General features: G+C 32.5%; 1 protein-coding gene and 1 long non-coding RNA gene across 2 annotated transcripts; both read left to right on the top strand.

Moving 5' to 3' along the window:
- The first annotated feature begins 81 nt into the window (after positions 1-81).
- On the top strand, positions 82-964 carry LOC142642341 (uncharacterized). Its single transcript, XM_075816694.1, has one exon. It carries the CDS (start codon positions 218-220, stop codon positions 704-706), a length of 489 nt encoding a protein of 162 aa, XP_075672809.1. The 5' UTR covers positions 82-217; the 3' UTR covers positions 707-964.
- Positions 965-6,454: 5,490 nt separating this feature from the next.
- On the top strand, positions 6,455-8,827 carry LOC142644712 (uncharacterized). Its single transcript, XR_012845979.1, has 3 exons — positions 6,455-7,182; positions 7,729-7,804; positions 8,587-8,827. It is a non-coding gene; the product is annotated as an uncharacterized LOC142644712 (long non-coding RNA).
- The last annotated feature ends 10,942 nt before the right edge of the window (positions 8,828-19,769 follow it).

Raw genomic sequence — 19,769 nt, 5'->3', positions numbered from 1 at the left:
AAGATGAATAGAGTAATGGGACCGCACCATCAAACCCCTAAAAAAAAACGAATAAAACAGGCTGTGATAGAGCTGTGAACGCTACATTTTACCTCCAATCTCTCCCATTCTCTACTCTTTCTCTTTAACACTGACACCTCTACCACCAACACCAACATTTCATTAGATCTCTTTCTTCATCTTCTTCTTTTTCTCATTCTTAGAGCAACATATCATCATGAGCACCATTATTCAAAGCTTTCAGAAGAGAAGCTATTTACCCACCATGCCCACCTCCACAAACCAAGCACTCCCAGTCTCACAATCTGACTCCTCCAAAGAACAAGTTAGCCTGCGCAGAAGACTCTCCTCTCTCTCCCTCAAAATCCAACCCATCGCTGCCCCTGCCACTTCATGGGCTTTCCAAAGGTCAAAGTCTGTGTCTTCCATGGGAGAATATGCTGGCACTTCCATGAAGAAATGGTGGGACTGGGGCTTCTCTTGGATCCTCTCAAGAAAGCCCATTTTCGCCAAAGATCTAGAAATGAATGAAGAAGAAACTAAGATGCTTGGTCCTCAAAACAAAGGTAGCTGGAGACATGTTTTCTATAAGGTCAGGTTTGAGATCAGAAAGCTTGTTGGCTCTGACCAAGTTCGTCTTCCTCAAACCTACAAGTACAGTTCCTATGATTACTCCAAGAATTTTGACAATGGAAGTAGAAACTAAGGTTTACAATGGGGGTGTCAAATTAAAGTTGCTGAAACCTTTCATGGAAAATAAGGTTCAAAGATTCAAATCAAGATTAAGTTTTTGTATGCCCTTTTGCTTAATTTTCTGTTTGTACCTTTTTTTTATAATTCTTTTTCATTTTTTTTTAATGTTCATCCTTGCATGAAGATTACTGGGATCTGTAATTAGACAAGATATTCTATTATTATGTGACATTGTTTGAAAGGTGAATTAGAAGTGTCAATTGGTTCAAAATCGGTTCTTTAGTAAACATTACCCTGCAAATTGTGCTCTCCTTTGGCTTCTAAGACCCTCTTCATATCACTTGAAATTGCAGGAGTATATTGCTCATTACCATCATTAGAATGTTACAAAGTCATAATGTCAGACAGCAATTGGATAGTAAATACGATTGTTGTCACTACAAGAATTTTGGCCTTTTGCGACCAATGTTTTAGTGACGACCAAAAAGTCGTCACTATTAGGCACACATTAGCGACGATAATATATGGTCATCGCTAATAAGTGCATGGTAGCGACGATGCTAAGGTAGTCGCTAATAAGTCGTCGCTAACATCATGGAGGGAATTTTATTTGCTTTTATAAAATGGAAGGAAACTTTTAGCGACGACAATAAATTTTATAGTGACAACATTTGTGTCGCTAAAATAAGATTTATTTTAACGACAACATCTATCGTCACTAATAATCAACTTTAGTGATGACCTTGTGTGTCGTCGCTGATATGTGGCCAAAAATATATAGTAAATATATTATATATATGCTCTCTTTATCAGCGATGACACATTGGTCATCGCTAATAGAAGGCTATTAGCGACGATATAATTTGTCGTCTACGATAGTCGCATTTTACAAATGATACAACATGTTGTCGCAAATATATCTACCAAAATATATTGGAGGGAAAAATTTTAACTCTCAAAAAGTGGAGGGAATTAATGGAGGGAAGCAGATTATATATTAGCAACGAATTAGGTCGTCGCTATTAGAGATCTTTTAGTGACAACAAAGATTATCGTCACTAATATGTGGCCAAAATAATTTTGATATAATATGATTTTTTTTTTTATCAAATCCTCCAAAATGCCTCTTAAAATTTTTAAAATGACATAAATTCCTTTAAAATATTTGAAATGATTAAAATACCACTAGCCTCATCAAAATGACCAAAATACCCCCAAACTTATACCATGACCAAAATAACCTTGAAACCTCTAAAGTAATTTAAAACTCTCCAATTTGTTAAAAAAAAAAAAAACAAAGAGACTAGGGAGGGCTTGTTGCTTCAAAATACTCTCAAATCATAATTTCACCCATTCGAAACTCAAAATCGATAAAAATAACAAAAATTGAGAAAGTTCTAATTTCACTCTAAATACTGACTAATACCCATAGTTATCAAAATGTGAATCGTACCGTGAATCAATTTTTGATTTTTTGTATATCATGTGTCATAAGATACACAAATACTTAATAAAATTATAAAAAATATTATAGATATACATATATGAAAGGTATATTCATTATAAATTCATAAAATATTCAACTAATAACCAATTCAAAAATTAATTATGTAATAATATTTACCAAAACTAACTAAATAAATCAAATTAAAATTATTTATAACATACATATTCCAATTGATTAAAACCAGAAGTGATAATACATGATATATGAGCCAAAATAATAATTTTTTCATTGTCTTGCCTAATCAACTTTATCTAAGTCAATGTTAACAAGATATTCATCATCTTGTAAAATTATTTTTTCATTGATATTTTCTAACAACTTTTCCAATACCCAATAATCCACTGGAAACCTTCCCACTGAACCTAGTTTCACCAAATCCAACGGTCTCGGGATCATCGATTAAGTTTGACCAAGTTTGACCTTGTTCTAAACTTTGACCACACATTTCTCTAAATCCAACCGTTTGATTGTGACCATAATTTACCAGAATTAATCTTTCATGACACTCTTCAAATCCAACGGTCGTATTCCAAATCTAATAATAGCGCATGACGGACATGTGTTGCGTACTGTATGGCTCGTTCTCTCAATCTCGACCATCCAATTGGTCTCAAATTTCGCCAACACCAATATGTCACCATAATCTTGAAATACAATGATCAAGATTTGAATATGAATTGGAGCATGATGGTCACATGCCATATGGCCCCATGAAGATTCAGTTATCCTTGTTCTCATAATTTGACCATCCGATTAAAATTATGTTCTCCCAGATTACTTCCTTTAAAGTTATGTTTTCCCTTGAATCACATATGGAAGTGACGAAGTATTAGTCCAAAGTACTACCTTTAAAATTATATTTTCCATAAAAAATACTAATTTTCAAAAATTCATTTTTAAAGGGAAGATACTAGTAGGTGCTCCCCTAGGATCAAACATGAGATTTTCAAAGTTTATCTTGACATTAACCCTTACTAATTGTGGGGTTTTCAAAATAAAGTTATTTTGGGTTTTTCCTCTAAAATCAAAACCATCAATATCTAAACACGTGTCTTATTCTTGATGCTTGTAAGATATCATGAGACATATGCCCCCAAGGCTAGGTAAGTATATTTTAAAATAATCAAAATACTCCCAAAACAACTAAAATGACCAAAATACTCTTGAAACATCTAAAATGACCCAAATATCTCCAAACCTCTAAAATGACCGAAATACCCTCAAAATCTCCAACGATATCAGGACCATCTATTAAGTTTGATTGGATTTGATTGCGTTTGACTAACTTTAACTAAACTTTGACCGTACCTTTCTCTAAATCCAACCGTTCGATTGTGATCATTATTTACTTGAATTAACCTTTCAATACACTCTTCAAATCCAACGATTAGATGTTAGATCTAATTATGGCGCATGATGGACATGTGTTGCATACTTGTATGGCTCTGTTCTCTCAATCTGACCATCCAATTGGTCTCGGAAATTTCGCCAACACCAATATGTCACCATACTCTTGAAATCCAATGATCAAGATTTGAATATGAATTGGAGCATGACGATCACATGCCATGTGGCCCCATGAAGATTCAGTTATCCTTGTTCTCATAATTTAACCATCCGATTGAAATTATGTTCCCCAAATTACTTCATTTACAATTATGTTTTCTCTTGAATCACATATTGGAGTGACAAAAGTATTAGTTCATAACACTACCTTTAAAATTATATTTTCCATAAAATATACTAATTTTCAAAAATTCATTTTTAAAGGGAAGATACTAGTTGGTGCTCCCTTGGATCAAACATGAGATTTCCAATTTATCTTGACATTAACCCTTACTAATTGTGGGTTCTTCAAATGGTTTTCAAACTAAAGTTATTTTTGTTTTTTCCTCTAAAATCAAAACCATCAATCTAAACACGTCTTATTCTTGATGCATGTAAGATATCATGAGACATATGCCCCCAAGGCTATGTAAGTATATTCTAAAATGATCAAAATACTCCCAAAACAACTAGAATGACCAAAGTACTCTCGAAACATCTAAATGACCCAAAACCCCCCAAACCTCTAAAATGACCAAAATACTCTCAATATCTCTAAAGTGATTAAAAATACCCGCGAAATCTCTAAAATAACTAATAATACCCTAAAACCTCTAAACTGACCCAAAAAAAAAAAAAAAAAACTCTCGAAATCTTTAAAATGACCAAAATACCTCAAAACCTTTAAAATGACCCAAATACCCCTGAAATATCTAAAATGACCAAAATTTACTAAAATGACCAAAACTTACTAAAGTTTCTAGAATGCCAAAATATTCCTTAAACTCTTAAAAGGCCAAAATTTTCATTTTAGAGGTTTTAGGGGCATTTTTGTCATTTTAGAGGTTTTAGGGTATTTTGGTCATTTTAGAGGTTTCAAGATTATTTTAGTAAATTTTTAGGTTTAGGGGTATTCTAGTAGTTTTGTGTGCATTTTGGTCATTCTAGTTGTTTCCAGAGTATTTTGGTCATTTTGGAGGTTTTAGGAGTATTTTTTGCATTCACAATACATTTTAGTCATTTTTTGTGGTTCTGAGGGTATTTTAGTCATTTTAGTAGTTTTGGAGTAGTTTAGAAGTTTCATTGTATTTTTGCTTATTTTAGAGGTTTCGGAGGTATTTTGATTATTTTTTATGTTTCAGGAGTATTTTGGTCATTTTAGAAGTTTAGGGGTATTTTGGTCATTTTATATTTTCACGGTTATTTTGGTCATTTTAGAAGTTTTGAGGGTATTTTGGTCATTTTAGTGATTTTGGGTTTTTTTGGTTATTTAAAAATAAATTGGGGGTATTGTGGTCATTTTGAAGGTTTTAGGGGTATTTTGGACATTTGAAGTACATTTTAGTCATTTTGGTTGTTCCAAAGATATTATTATTATTTTTTTCATTTGAGTGGTTTTGGAGTATTTTAGAAGTTTCTTGGTTTTTTAAATTTTAAATTATTCTCATGAGTAAAATAAAATTTATTAGTTTAGACAATTTTGTCAATTTATAAATTATTATATCCCACCAAAAACTTTATTAGTAAAATATTAAACTATATTGTGAAGAAACACAATAGTTGTCACAATATTGTGTTTTAACAAAGGCAACCAAAGTCTCTCACAATAGATATAGTTTTTTTGTCACAATAACTCATGAAATGTAAATAAAAAAAATAAAAAATAAATAACTGATTAAAGTCCCATGAGCCATGATCTCCCACTCTTTCTCAGTCAGTACCCAATTACCACTTATCGCTTATCATCTCTCTCCATCCCTCTCACACACCCGTTGAACCTATAGGCCTACTGCCGCCGACCATCTCTTTAACACTTGCAGAACCTGTAGATCCACTGCCTTTGACCATCTCTTAGCCGCTTTCCAGGTATTGTCTCTTTCTTTCTTCTCCCATTTGTGTTTTCGATTTTTTTTTTCCTTTTCTTCTTGTTCGTAATAATGTTAGTAGAGTTGGTTCGCTTTTCAATTTTTTTTACAGATTTGATATTAAAGTTTGCTCCAATCAATGGGAACCTAGGTATGACTTTTTTTTTTTTGTAATTAAATTAATAAATATATAATATAATAAATCAAAGATGGAGTTGGGCTGATGGTTTTTTTTTTTTTTGGGTAATTAATGCTTATGGTACCATTTCATTCCAACCTAAGCCTAGACAATCCTTCTGCTTGTATATTTCATTGACTTTGAAAAAAAAAATTGCTTATATATTTGACAATTGCGCCCAAAAAAAAAAAAAAAATTGTTTGACAGGGTCCTTTAAAATGTGTTTGTATTCATTACTATGTGGAAATTTCAAGAAACTCTAGAATTTGATAACTATTTATAAAAAAGGCACAATTTTTTGACTAAAGGTTCTGCCTTTGTACTATCTAAAACCCTTAATGTAAATGTTGGGGAAAATTTCTAAATCCCCTCAATGTCTATGTGTGAATTAAAATGAGTGACTACCAAGCAATAGTAATATTACTGAAACAAAAAAAAAATTTCAATAAGCACTACATAAACACATACACAAAAGAATACCAAATTTTACGTGAAATATCCTCAAGTGCAGAGGAAAAAATCACGGGACAACTCTAAAAAATATCCATTGTAAAATAAAAATTACAACTCTCAAGTTTGTGCTAAGCTTGAGTCCACAATAAATTAGATATGCAACAAATAAATCTCAAGGATTAAATACAATCTCACCACAAAATCAGTCAAATCTTCCTCTTAATACTCCAACTCTCCCTGGTTGTAGCACTCAAAAACTCCAAGAGAACTTTACCAATTTATCTTCCTTGTGTGTATAACTTGAGCAAAGAAAAATGTCACATTTTTCTTTTTCACTCTCTCACACTCTCACTGTATATATCTCTATTTCTTTCTTTGAACTACACCTTAAATGGCTGAATATCTCTTTGTGTTTCCTGCTTACTCTGTGGAACTCACAATACTTCAGCTCTCTCTCAGTGTGTTTCTTCTCACACTCTGGCCGAGTGGCCTTTGTTTGCTTCAGCCAAAAACCAACGTGTCCCACACGCCTCAAGTCATGTCTCATTTAATGAAGGCTGACTTTTCTACAAGCTTGCAAGACAAGCTCATTTAGAGCTTTGATAAGGTGTGGGCTGGACCCATGGTGCTATGATGCACCTATAAATATATAGTTTGACTCTTGGTAGGAAAAGCATTCCAAAGCTGACATGGGCAGTACTCTTTCAATTGTTTTGTGCGCTATTAAGGTATGTAATTGGATACATTCTCTTTTTATATTGATTCCCCTAATTAATTCACACTTACATGAGGATCTAAAATAGTGACATACTAATATTGCAGGGGATCATTAGCTCAAAATTTATACATTATAAGAGCTTAGCATTGACATCTACAACATTTTTCAGCTATAGCTAAATCTCATTCTTGCGGTTAACCTTCATCTTGACTATCTCAATTTGGTATGATCATGTTTCTCTCAAAATTAATTTTATTAAAGAAATCATTTTCATGGTGCTAAAACTTTGTTACTACGTGTATTAATTCTATAAAGAAGTCATTTTTATGGTGCTACAACTTTGTTCCTAGATGTGTAACATATAATCAAAAGTCACAAATAAATTAATTAACTAGAGCATTGTATAGTAACTAGTATATAATTTTATTTTAATTTGTTTGAAATCCACTTATGTGCTGGGGTTGGGATACTTAGTAGTTATTATAAGAGCTCTTATGATGCTTGGCATTGGCTTATTTACCTTGTATTTTTTTTTTAAAATAACGGGTATGTTTGAATTGAAAATCTTGTGGTCCAAAATTTCCAAACTTTTTCATTCATTTTCACTTCTCATTGCTTAGTCATTTGATCATTTATTATTTTAATTTTTCTTTTAAAAAATGTTATATTTTTAACTCACTGTTGGGTTCTTGGAGCAAGCATAGAGTTCTCTATCCTTTATTTTGTCCCACTTTTTCATTTGATGCTTGGATTTGTATTCAACTCAAAGCTATTGCTGGTATTCCTATTAAGCGGGCTAGTTTACAAGAAGTTGCAACCTTTTGAGGAAAGTTGGGTTATACTTGGTAAGTAGTTCACTTCTATTACATCTATGAATTATCATTTATCTTTTTAATAATCTTGTTAGTTGTTTTAATTGTTACAACATGAAAAATTAATGTCTGTAAACTCTCTTGTTGATAATACTTGAATGATGAAAAATATAACTTACTAAATTCAATTGTTAGAGAACTTGTTTAACTCATCGACCCACTTCATCTCAAGTAAAAAAGGGTTCGTTGAAATTATGATAGGGACATGAAAATGGATAAAATAACGTTGGATGCATAAAGAAAATGAAGAAGATAATAGTGATGAGGTATATCAGGAAAGTGAATGTATTAGGGTTAATGCAACAATTCAACAAGAAAATGATGAAGACTCAACTTTGTTGCATAGAGATGATGTGACAACAATAAATTTGGGGGCCTTAATAGTTGTTGATGATATATATTTACAACTTGATGAAAGTATGTTCATCAATGATGACTTGTCTAAGGAGGAATGGGATACAAATTCCAACCATGAAGAAGAAATATATAGTGATGATGATGTTTTAAGCTTAAATCAGGAAAAAGATTTATCTAGTAATGATGAATCTATTGGAGATCTTTGGAATGAAGATTAAGTTAAGTTTTGAATCAAGTTAAGTTTTGTTAAATACATAAAGTTTTCATATCTTCTCAGCTATGGTATTTTTGAAAAATAAAAATGTTAAAAATTTTATTTGGATGTTAAAACTATTTTGTATGCATTTTTGTCATCTACTTTAGTTGACCTTTACATTGGTTTATTCTTTTTATTTCAGGTTAAAATGTCGCATGCCTTGGGCTACTAATGATGTTGAGGGGAGATACATTTCATTGCAAGTTTGGTTGTATATCTTCTTGAAGAATTTGTTATTATTTGATTAGTATTTGAGATGGTAGATTTGAATTTGAATTATGTATATGATATTGAACTTGGGTATTGTTTTTCCTTATTAGTAGTTACTGATTGAGCCAATATTGTTAAGCTTAAATGAGTATTTGTGATTGAAAATTTGTGATGTGTGGAATTGTGGTTTATGGTTTATAATTATTTCTCATTAGGTACCCATGTAAATTTCAAAATGTAAATTTTAAAGAAAAAAAATGTAAAATAGTATTAGCGACGACATTGTCATCACTAATATTTTATCATATCATTAGTGACGACAAACAATATCATCGCTAATATGCGATTTTTAGTGATGACATGTTTGTGGTCACTTATATATCATTATCTGTGACGACAGCAAGCGTCATCGCTAGTAATGACATATTAGCGACAACAAAAATGTCGTCGTTAATAATAATTTAATAGCGACAATAAAAAAATTTGTCACTACTAATGAGCTAGTAGCGACGACATTTCGTCTTAGGGTCTCGAGTTATTTATGACAACAATTGTCACTATTAGCGACGACTTTGTCGTCGTTAATAGTATTATATTTGCGACGGCATTAATATCGTCACTAAAAAACTTTTTTGTTACCACTTTTGTTTAACGAAAATTAGCGACGACATTTTTCGTCGCCAATATAAATAGCGACGATATTTAAAGCATTAGCGACGACTATATGCCGTCGCTAAAGACCAAATTTCTTGTAGTGTGTTGTTGTCAGATTATTTATTATTGAAGGTTCCATTGTACAAGGTCTTCTACTCCAATGGAATGTAATGTAATAATATATACATTTTATTAGCTGTTCTTTCTTCCATGTAATAATGAAATGAAAACGTAGAGCAGGATCTCTTAATTTCACGAAACTTGAGACCCCCCATTATGTGGATCTAGTTAACGCGGCTGCCTTGAGACTGAAGTATGTTGTTTTCTATAACTTCGGCATTGGATCTCAAAATTAACTGCATAAAACAACTAGTAGTATATGGTAAAGTAATTGCCTTTTCCTTTCGTATTCAACAAATGATAGGTCATTCTCAACAACAACAAAAAAAAAAAAAAAGAGATACGTCGGTCGACTTCTACTGTACATGTGCGTGTTTTTACATCCCATTTTGCATAGTGTCGGTGACAAAAAAAAGTGCTAGCTAGCTAGAGTGCTGTACCAATCATTGCCAGCAAGGAATGACAATAATGTAGTACTTGACCAATGTATCACTGTTTTGTCTAAGGCTTTGCTTTGCTTTGCTTGCCCAAAAGTTGGCATCTGTTAATGAAGAGACCAGTCAGAGTTGCTTTGTCTGACAACTCGGATCCACTGACCACGGATGCCCCCACAAATTCTTCTTAAAGAATATAGTATTTTACATCGCATCTCCTCTCGATGTGGGAGAGAAAGCGTCGGTGCACATCTTCCCTCTCATGTTCCATGCTATGTATTATTTAAACAAATTATATAATTTATTAAAAATGCTATGTTGCTAAAATTGCACATAAATAATTTTTACAATCGCTCTATAATAGATGGGAAGAACATAGCTCTAAATCGATTTAAAACTAAATTATTTTAACATCTATATATACATGTCTAATTTATAAAATTATTGTTTATTTTTATTTTGAGGATTTATTATTTTATATATGACGGTTATATGTAGTTTCTTTTTTTGTTTGTAATTTTTTTTTTGGACATCATTGTCAATTTTAAAGTGGCCTTACCTCTTTTAAGTCTTAAAAGTACTATATTTTATAAAATTAAATGATTGGTCTTACATGTTACATGTCTAGGTTTTAAAGTATATCTTATAAAATTAAATTATGGGTCTCACATCTCATATATCTAGTATTTTTCTGTTACCCTTTTGCTTTCTATTTTTCTTATTATATTCCTTCTCTAAGAAACATATTATATAAAAAGTTTTTTTAAGGCAAAAGATCAAAAAGTGAAGCCATATATATATATATATATATATATATTAATTATAATTTGATAATTACAATAAAGAGATTAAGAAAAAAATTTAGACCAATGAAACCCTCATCTATATATATAAATGATTATTCTTCGTCAGGCCAAGAAATCTAACTAATACCTAAATTTCTTGTATTTTTTTTAAGTATCCCCACACACACACACCAAAAAAAATAATAATAAACAAGCTAAACTAAGCGTAAAATATAATTAGGCTCACTATTTTTTTTTTCTCCTCAATGATTAGGCCAAGTTCGGCGAGATCCTAGTAGAGGCACATGGTTCCCATTTCTTCACCGACAAATGCACAAATTAAAAAATTGTAGTTATTTGGTGAGGGATACGATGGACATTTTGGTGCCCTTTACTTGTCTTCCATTTTAGGGAAATAATATTAAAATTTTATTTTCTTTATAGAATTATTGTAGGAATTAAGAATGGAAGATAACGATGGCAACATAACAACAATAATTTCAGGGTGTGCTAAGTGACAAAGGACAATGACAATGGTAGTGAGAGTAAGACAATAATGAGTAGAAAAAAGGACGGATTGAGACTGCATTACAAATTTACAATTAACATAACAAACAATTGTTATTTATCTTTTCACATATTTCAGTCTTGCAAATTGTTCTAGAGGTACAAATTCACCGAGTGAGTTGGTGAAATTCAAGAGAGAATGCAACCCCTATATCTTAGTTTCTTCATCTCCTACTATATTTGAAATTGTGTTATAAGTGGTTCCAATCTGTAAGTGTAAGGTTGAATCCCTCTTGTCGCAGGTAATTGGTCCCAAGAGTATGGTCCTTAATTAGATGCTATATGATCTAAGGAAAATGCCTAATTCCCAATTTCATGAAGTTTATAACAAATCATGGTAATGCTTAAACTGCAAGTGAATGATCTCTCTAAGCTCTTATTATTTGCGGCCATTGTGTTTAATCAATATGGTTGATTCAAAAGTAAAGAGCGAGAATAAAGGAGGAAGAGTTAATTAATCATTAAATTGTATATTGTCTTGTTTATCTTATATGCTTTTCACATGATAAATATTGGTGGGAAGAGAGTCTCTAATATCTTGGTCACTAATTCGACAGACAATAACAAGTAGAGTTAACAAAATATGTTAATATATAACATATCAATTCGATTTAGGGATTCATATTGGAGAAGTGATGGATTTGTTACAAAAAAATTTTTCAAAATTATGGATTATTTTAACTTAAGCTCAAATGTTCAAACTTCAAGTACTAAATATATGTCAAAATTTAGGATTGGGTGAGATTATGGTAGGACAGCTATCCTACCAATGCCATACATTGGATTTAGATCCAGTCCCTTGAAGATCCTAATGCAATCTAGATTGTTTAACAACTCTAGGATCTTAAGATCTTATAATCCAAAGAAAGATTTTAACAACCATGGTCACATGACATCTTTGAGCCATTTTCTTGTCCTCGTTAGCACAAAAATATGTTATTCTCTCATGCACCAAACGAGTAACAAATAATCTCCCTGTGGTGGGCATTTTTTGAAATGTTGGGCTGAGCTGCCTCCTGCTGTACTAAGGCCCAAGTATTCTGGGTAGGAGAGTCAGGACCGGTCTAGTTACAACTCAGTTTGGTCCGGCTTGTGTACAAATCATGCTCCTTTCTCTTTGGCAGAAAACTTCAGTCACATGCCCATGGCAGGCGTTGCCGCTACAGCAAAGCTAATGGCAGGCAGAATGTAATGGTAAATAATAAAAGACATGCGTTTTCTGTCAGACAAAGCAAAATAAAGGATCTTTAAATAAAATGAAGAATACAATAACATGAAATGTGTCGTGAGAGGAATGGCAGAAATAGAAAGGGAAATAATAATGGTAATTAATTCAAAGAAGAAAAAAGAGAGGTTAGTCTGCCATGTTAAATCATGTTACGAGATTAAGACCAAGGAGGAAACTACTTCCTTAATGTGAATAACCTCTCAGGAAGATCCTACCGTAGAAATTATTCACTTTGAGAGAACGGCCCTGAATGGCTTTTGCCTGGAAGAATCCATTCTTTTTTTCAATAGAGAGTAGGCCCTTTAAGGGGAGAGAGGGGGTGAGCCTACTGGTGCATGCTTGCCATACTTCACTCCCTGTTTTTCTTCTTTTATTCTCTGATTCTCGTTTCACTCTTCTTTCTTAGTGTTTTTCATGTAGTGTCGTGGTGTGATGATACTGTGATTCTCTCTTTTTGATTGCTACTACTATGATTATGTGCCCCCTCCCCCTCATTGTGCACAATAAGAGCCCTATATATACTGTTTGCCATGACTGGTTTTTACCCTTTTAGCCTTTAATTGCTTTTGTTTGGATTTAGGTGTCCTCCAACCACTCATCGGTACACTCTAATTGGATTAATTTCTTGAATGTGATCCTTGACCCCCATTGTCATGGATCGTGGACAATTTTTTTTTATTTTTTATTCCTCTTTTATTTGATGGCACTTATTATGTGTATTGTAAAGTTCATATGAAAGTTTTTTTACAGACTCTAGGTGAACAAGTATGGCAAGCTATTGAAGTTGGCTGGATTAAGCTAAAGGAAGCGTTGGTGGATTGGAATGAAACAACAATCAAAGCGGAAAATTTCAACAATAGGGCTTTGAATGCTTTGTTTTATGGAGTGACCAACAATGAATTCAAGAAAATATCATTCACGGAAGTTGCCAAGGAAGCATGGACCATTCTTGAGACCACCTATGAAGGCACCAAGACAGTAAAGACTGTGAAGCTTCAAAGACTCACTAGTAGTTTTAAAGAAATAAGGATGGAGGAGGATGAGACATTTGATGAGTTCTATGCTAAACTCAAGGATATTGTGAATTCTGCTTCAACCTTGGAGAATCTATGGCAGAATCTAAAATTGTTAGGAAAATCATTAGGTCCTTACCTGAAAGATTCCATGTCAAGATCACTGTCATTGAAGAAGTGAAGGACATTAATCAAATTCCTTTGACTGAGCTTGTAGGGAACCTTCAAACCTATGAAATGAGATTAGGTTTAATGGGAAAAGGTGGAAAGAGTAGAAACTTGGCTCTTAAGGGTATAGAGAAAGAGAATGGTGACTCTGAAGATAAAGATGAGGATAAGGATGAGGACTTAACCTTCATAGCTAATGAGATTATCAAGCTTCTTCAATTTAGGAAAAAGGATAAGGACATACCTCTTAGGAAATCTAAATTCTCTAGGAAAGGTAAGAGTGAGAAACCCCTTATCCAGTGCTATACGTACAAAGGTTTTGGTCATATAAGGATAGAGTGCCCAAACTACCTTATGAAGGAAAAGACCGAGAAATCAAAAGATGAAGGGTTGGTTGCTACTTGGAGTGATACTGAGAATGACTTTTCTGATGAGTATGTGGATGAATGTGGTTACTTTATGGCTTTTGCTACCACAACTGATAAGGTAATTATGGAGAGTGCTAGTGATAGTGGGGATTCTTCTGATAATGAATTACCCAAGAAGATGACCCTTCAAGAAGCCTATGATAAGCTATGCACTGAATTTATAAAATCTAAAAAGACTTCTCATCATTGTAGAAATGAGCTTAATTAATGAGGTAAAAACTGAAAAAGCTAATCTGTTAGTCAAACTAGATGAGACTACAAGGTTAGTTGAGGCTTTTTTTGTGGAGAACACCTCATTAGAAGAGAAGGTTAAGAATTTCGATGTTGAGCTTAGTCAAGCTAGAACTCAAATAGAGAGGATGTTTAATGCAAAGTTTAATGAGGTAATGAGTGCTCAAAAGCCTAGTTCTGATAAGACCGGCTTAAGATATGTTGTTTCCTTTGGCCCCTCTTTCTCCAAGGCTTCTAGATCAAGGATTGTCTTTATGCCCTAATTTGAAAAAGATGACAAAGGTATGAAATCCAAAACTGATTGGCTAATTCTAAATCCTTTGTTGGACCTCATGTTTGTCACCATTATGGTGTTTTTGGACATATTCGTCCTAATTGCTTTAAGTTATATCCTCAAAAGTAACTGTCCAAACGGTCACAGGTTTCCTCTCAAAGACCTACACTTTTGTTTGGAAAGTTATTAAAAGCCTTGAGCTTTTTAACTCAATTTCAAAAGAATCCTAATCCTTCTATGTCCTTTAGTAGACATTCTAGGACACGTGCATTTTCATCTTCACGACCAAAGATTCGTGCTGTGTGGGTGAGAAATGAGCCTAAGACTTAATTGTCTTTTCTGTATTCTCTGCTTTAATTATTTCTATCTAAAATATGACTCTCTTTGCTTGATTTCTTATTTGCTTTTGGAATCATGCTATCATGAATATGCATCTTTCTTTCATGCTTTCATGATGTTTGTCTGTTTTTATTTTGGTTGTGTAAGCTTTATTTTGTTTGTTTTTCAAAATAAAAAGAAAAAAAAAAAACAAAAATAGTGTGTGCTTTGTGTACATTGGTACTTGTGTACTTTGGATGGCCATTGAAACAAAGTTTTCTAAACTTCATATCCTTTGTAGCTTAGATGAGTATTTCTATGCACAACTAAGCAAGTGAGCTTTGTGACTCGTGTTTGTGATGAGTACGATTAAGTAATCTCTTGTACTTAACACTCGTATCATTCTTTTTTACGGGAAGGACTAGAAAATCCTAGGAGAAATGCATAAATAACCATCTTACCACTATTGCCCGCCAATCATGAAACGACATTTATATGCTTCGATATAGCAAAAGTGCAATGTCAAAAGCTTAACATCATTGGGTATTTCTTTTCTTTCTCTTATGTACCAATGCATGATATGCTTTACAAAAGAAAACATGCAAAGATAAATAAAAGTAAAAAGAATTAAAATGATTTATATATGATTGCAAACGTGTCTTCTAAGAGATGTAGAAGTTATAGGATGTACCTCAAAGGTAATAGTCTCTATCAAGTAGTTATGATTGTGTGTGAGTTAAATTGATTTTCTCATATCTCAATCATCATAACTTGTAGATACTAATGCAATCTTACAATATTTTTCATACACAACATGTAAAATTCTTTGCTACTTTTGAAACATATGCAGGTATAATGTAATTTAGTCATCACAAGAAATACATGTGTTAATGTATGCTCATTAAACTGTCTTGACTTGTTTTTGAAATATAAAATTAATTAGACTTGTTTAGTGTGTGTGTGTGTGTGTGTGTGTGTTTTGGATTTTAATGCTTGACATTTTTCTTGTTGAGAGATGTTTTTAAGAACTTAAAATGTTGATTGGATTATTGGTTGAATAGATTGCTTGATTACATTCATTTCTATGTTTTTCTCTTTTTTGAAAAACTGTTTTTACTCATCTCGACAGCTTTCGATACCTCTAACAGCTAGGCTATCTATTGAGATCTGATCTTTCTTTCTCGACAAAAGTTAATGCAATCTCGATGCATCGAAGCTTTTAAGAATTTGTCTCGATAACTTCTCGACAGATTCTCGATCCATCAAAAAACTTTCTGTCTGGCAGATAGATTCTCGACAGATTCTCGATCCATCAAGGTTGGCTTATGCTCGATAGCTACTCAACGGCTTTTGCTCGATAGCTGCTCAACAGCTTCTTGATTTGTCGAGATCCTCTTGCATGCATTGTTTTGACATGTTTTGCATCTTTCTATTGTCTTGTCATTCATAACATCTTATTTCATTACATTCATGCATTTATATGGACTCCTTGTGCCCCCTTGATCATCTTTGATCATCTTTATATTTCTCGGGTGAAGTTTTATAGCTTCTTGTACCATTTGTCAATCATGACAAAAAGAAGGAGAAAATGTGGTTTCTTTTAAAGATTCTACATGTTTGGGGGAGAAATACAAGCCTTTGTAAGGGGAAGTTATGTTTCATCTTGTTAGGGGGAGTGCTTACCTCCTTGTTGTTTTAAGAGTTTCTTTTAACTTCTTCTACACCGGTCTTGTGACCATTGTTACATACATTGTGCTTATCTTATTACATACACCGATCTTGCTTATATATATATATGATGTATGTCTTATTCACCTATCTCTTCATGTGTTGTTTCTTTTCTCTCTTTATACACATGTTTCTTATTATATGCAATCTTTTATTTATGTTTCACACTAAGATGCCGTGATGAGTTTTGTTTAAAGTGTTTCAGAAATACAGGTTGTTAAAGTCTTCCATACCATGAACTCTCTTCTTGCAAAGTTTTTCAAGAGTTTGTGTTAGGATTAGATTTTATTGTATTCAATAAGTGCGTATGAGTTGAGTGATTTATGACTTCTGTCATATTTTATTTGTTTGTTGTGATTTTGTCTTAGATTTCCAAAGGGGAAGATTGTTAGGATATACGTGGAACATGTTATGAACATATGTCATATAGAATTGGCTAATCTTTTAACAAAACGCACTTTACTTGTAATTGAGTAGATATAGGATGTGTTTAATACTTCAAAGAACAAAAGTTCAAGTCTAGTATTAAAGGCATAAAGATTAGACCAAGAAACAAGTAAAGAAAAGTTGTTCATTGAAGCTAAATAGATTCTCAATAGTTGCCGATAGATAATATCTATCGAGGATCAATGAATCTCGACAGATAGCTCGACAGATATATCTATTGAGGTTTCAACAGATAGTTCGACAGCTGTATCTATCGAGAATTACGAAATTCAGATTTCTAGATCCGATTTTCGGCCCATGCTGAAATATATGTATATGGTTTCTTTTCTCACAACCTTAGACATATATAAGACTTATTTTAAAGGCTGTCACATAAGAGAATACAAGGAGAACACATGCAAAATGTGACTGATGCCTTATTCTCTCTAAAAGAAGCTACTGCGTTTTTGCATCTTAGGGTTTTGTAACCAAGTGATTCTTGATCTTCATTGTTGATGAAGTGAAAAACTTTGCAACCAACATCTTCTTCAAGTTGGTGAGTTAGTCACGTATTGGGATTCATGCATCATTAGTTAGTTACATATTAAGATTCGTGCATCAAAAGGGTGACATTCATATATTGAAGAATTCAGAGGTTCTGAAGCAGTAGAAGGTTTCTATTATGAGTTCGTCTACGGGGATTGTAGAGTCTAGGGATAAATGTTTTGTACTAGATTTGAAACTTCTCTTTATTATAGTAGATTGCTTTTCGGGAAGGTTTCCCCCTAGGTTTTTTACAGTAAAACAATTTTGTTTCATTGGTTTTCTTGAGTCATCATATCTTGTTTTATTTACTTTTCCGTTGTGCATGATATTGACATAAAGGTTTTTCATAATAAATTTAATTAACAACTTAGGTTTAAAACTTGTTAATTCTATCAACTGGAGTCTAAATTTTTCAATACAAATGAATAAGACATTCATTAAACATAGACATGTGTGATGTCTATAAATTTATAAAATTAATGATTGGTTTTACATGTTACATGTCTAGGTTTTAAAGTATATATTATAAAATTAAATTATGGGTCTCACATCTCATATATCTAGTATTTTTCTGTTACCCTTTTGCTTTCTATTCTTCTTATTATATTCCTTCTCTACGAAACATATTATATAAATTTTATAAGGAACAAGATTAAAAAGTGAAGCCTTATTTATTTATATATATATACATATATATAAATACTTTTTAATTATAATTTGATAATTACAATAAAAAGATTAAGAAAAAAATTTAGACCAATGAAACCCTCATCTATATATATAAATGATTATTCTTCGTCAGGCCAAGATATCTAACTAATACCTAAATTTCTTTTATTTTTTAGTATCCCCACACACACACCCAATAATAATGATAATAATAAACAAACTAAACTAAACGAAGCGTAAAATATAATTAGGCTCACTATTTTTTTTTTTTCTCCTCAATGACTAGGCCTTTGGCGATCGAGATCCTAGTAGACTAGAGGGCCAGAGGCACATGGTTCCCATTTCTTCACCGACAAATGCACAAATTAAAAAATTGTAGTTATTTGGTGAGGGATACGATGGACATTTTGGTGCCCTTTACTTGTCTTCCATTTTAGGGAAATAATATTAAAATTTTATTTTCTTCATAGAATTATTGTAGGAATTAAGAATGGAAGATAATGATGGCAACATAACAACAACAATTTCTGGGTGTGCTAAGTGACATTGGACAATGACGATGGTAGTGAGAGTATGACAATAATGAGAAGAAAAAAGGACGGATTGAGACTGCATTACAGATTTACAATTAACATAACAAACAATTGTTATTTATCTTTTCACATATTTCAGTCTTGCAAATTGTTCTAGAGGTACGAATTCACCGAGTGAGTTAATGAAATTCAAGAGAGAATACAACCCCCATAACTTAGTTTCTTCATCTCCTACTATAATATATATTTGAAATTGTGTTATATGTGGTACCAATCTGTAAATGTGAGGTTGAATCTCTTTTGTCGCAGATAATTGGTCCCAAGAGTATGGTCATTAATTAGATGCGATATGATCTAAGGAAAATGTCCAATTCCCAATTTCATGAAGTTTATAACAAATCATGGTTCAGTGCTTAAACTGCAAGTGAATGATCTCTCTAAGCTCTTATTATTTGCGGCCATTGTGTTTAATCAATACGGTTGATTCAAAATTAAAGAGCGCGAATAGAGGAGGAAGAGTTAATTAATCATTAAATTGTATGTTGTCTTGTTTATCTTATATGCTTTTCACATGATAACTATTGGTGGGAAGAGAGTCTCTATCATCTTGGTCACTAATTCGACAGACAATAACAAGTAGAGTTAAAAAAATATGTTAATATATAACATATCAATTCGATTTAGGGATTCATATTGGAGAAGTGATGGATTTGTTACAAAAAAATCTTACAAAATTAAGGATTATTGTAACTTAAGCTCAAATGTTCAAAGTTCAAACTTCAAGTACTAAATATATGTCAAAATTTAGGATTGGGTGAGATTATGGTAGGATAGCTATCTTACCAATGCCATACTTTGGATTTAGACCCTGTCGCTTAAAGATCCTAGTGTAATATATCTAGATTGTTTAACTTGAAAGCTGTTGGTTCGTTGGTAGGGTACGGTATTAGATTTAGGGGTCCTTGGACTTCCTAGAAGCTTTTTCTTTAGGAC

Source organism: Castanea sativa, chromosome 7 (assembly GCF_040712315.1).
Source record: "Castanea sativa cultivar Marrone di Chiusa Pesio chromosome 7, ASM4071231v1".
Lineage (NCBI taxonomy): Eukaryota > Viridiplantae > Streptophyta > Magnoliopsida > Fagales > Fagaceae > Castanea > Castanea sativa.
This window is presented reverse-complemented; position numbering and strand designations above follow the sequence as displayed.

What these genes read in the sequence shown, in the direction of transcription:
- LOC142642341 (XM_075816694.1), top strand. Translation starts at nt 218, where the DNA reads ATGAGCACCATTATTCAAAGCTTTCAGAAGAGAAGCTATTTACCCACC.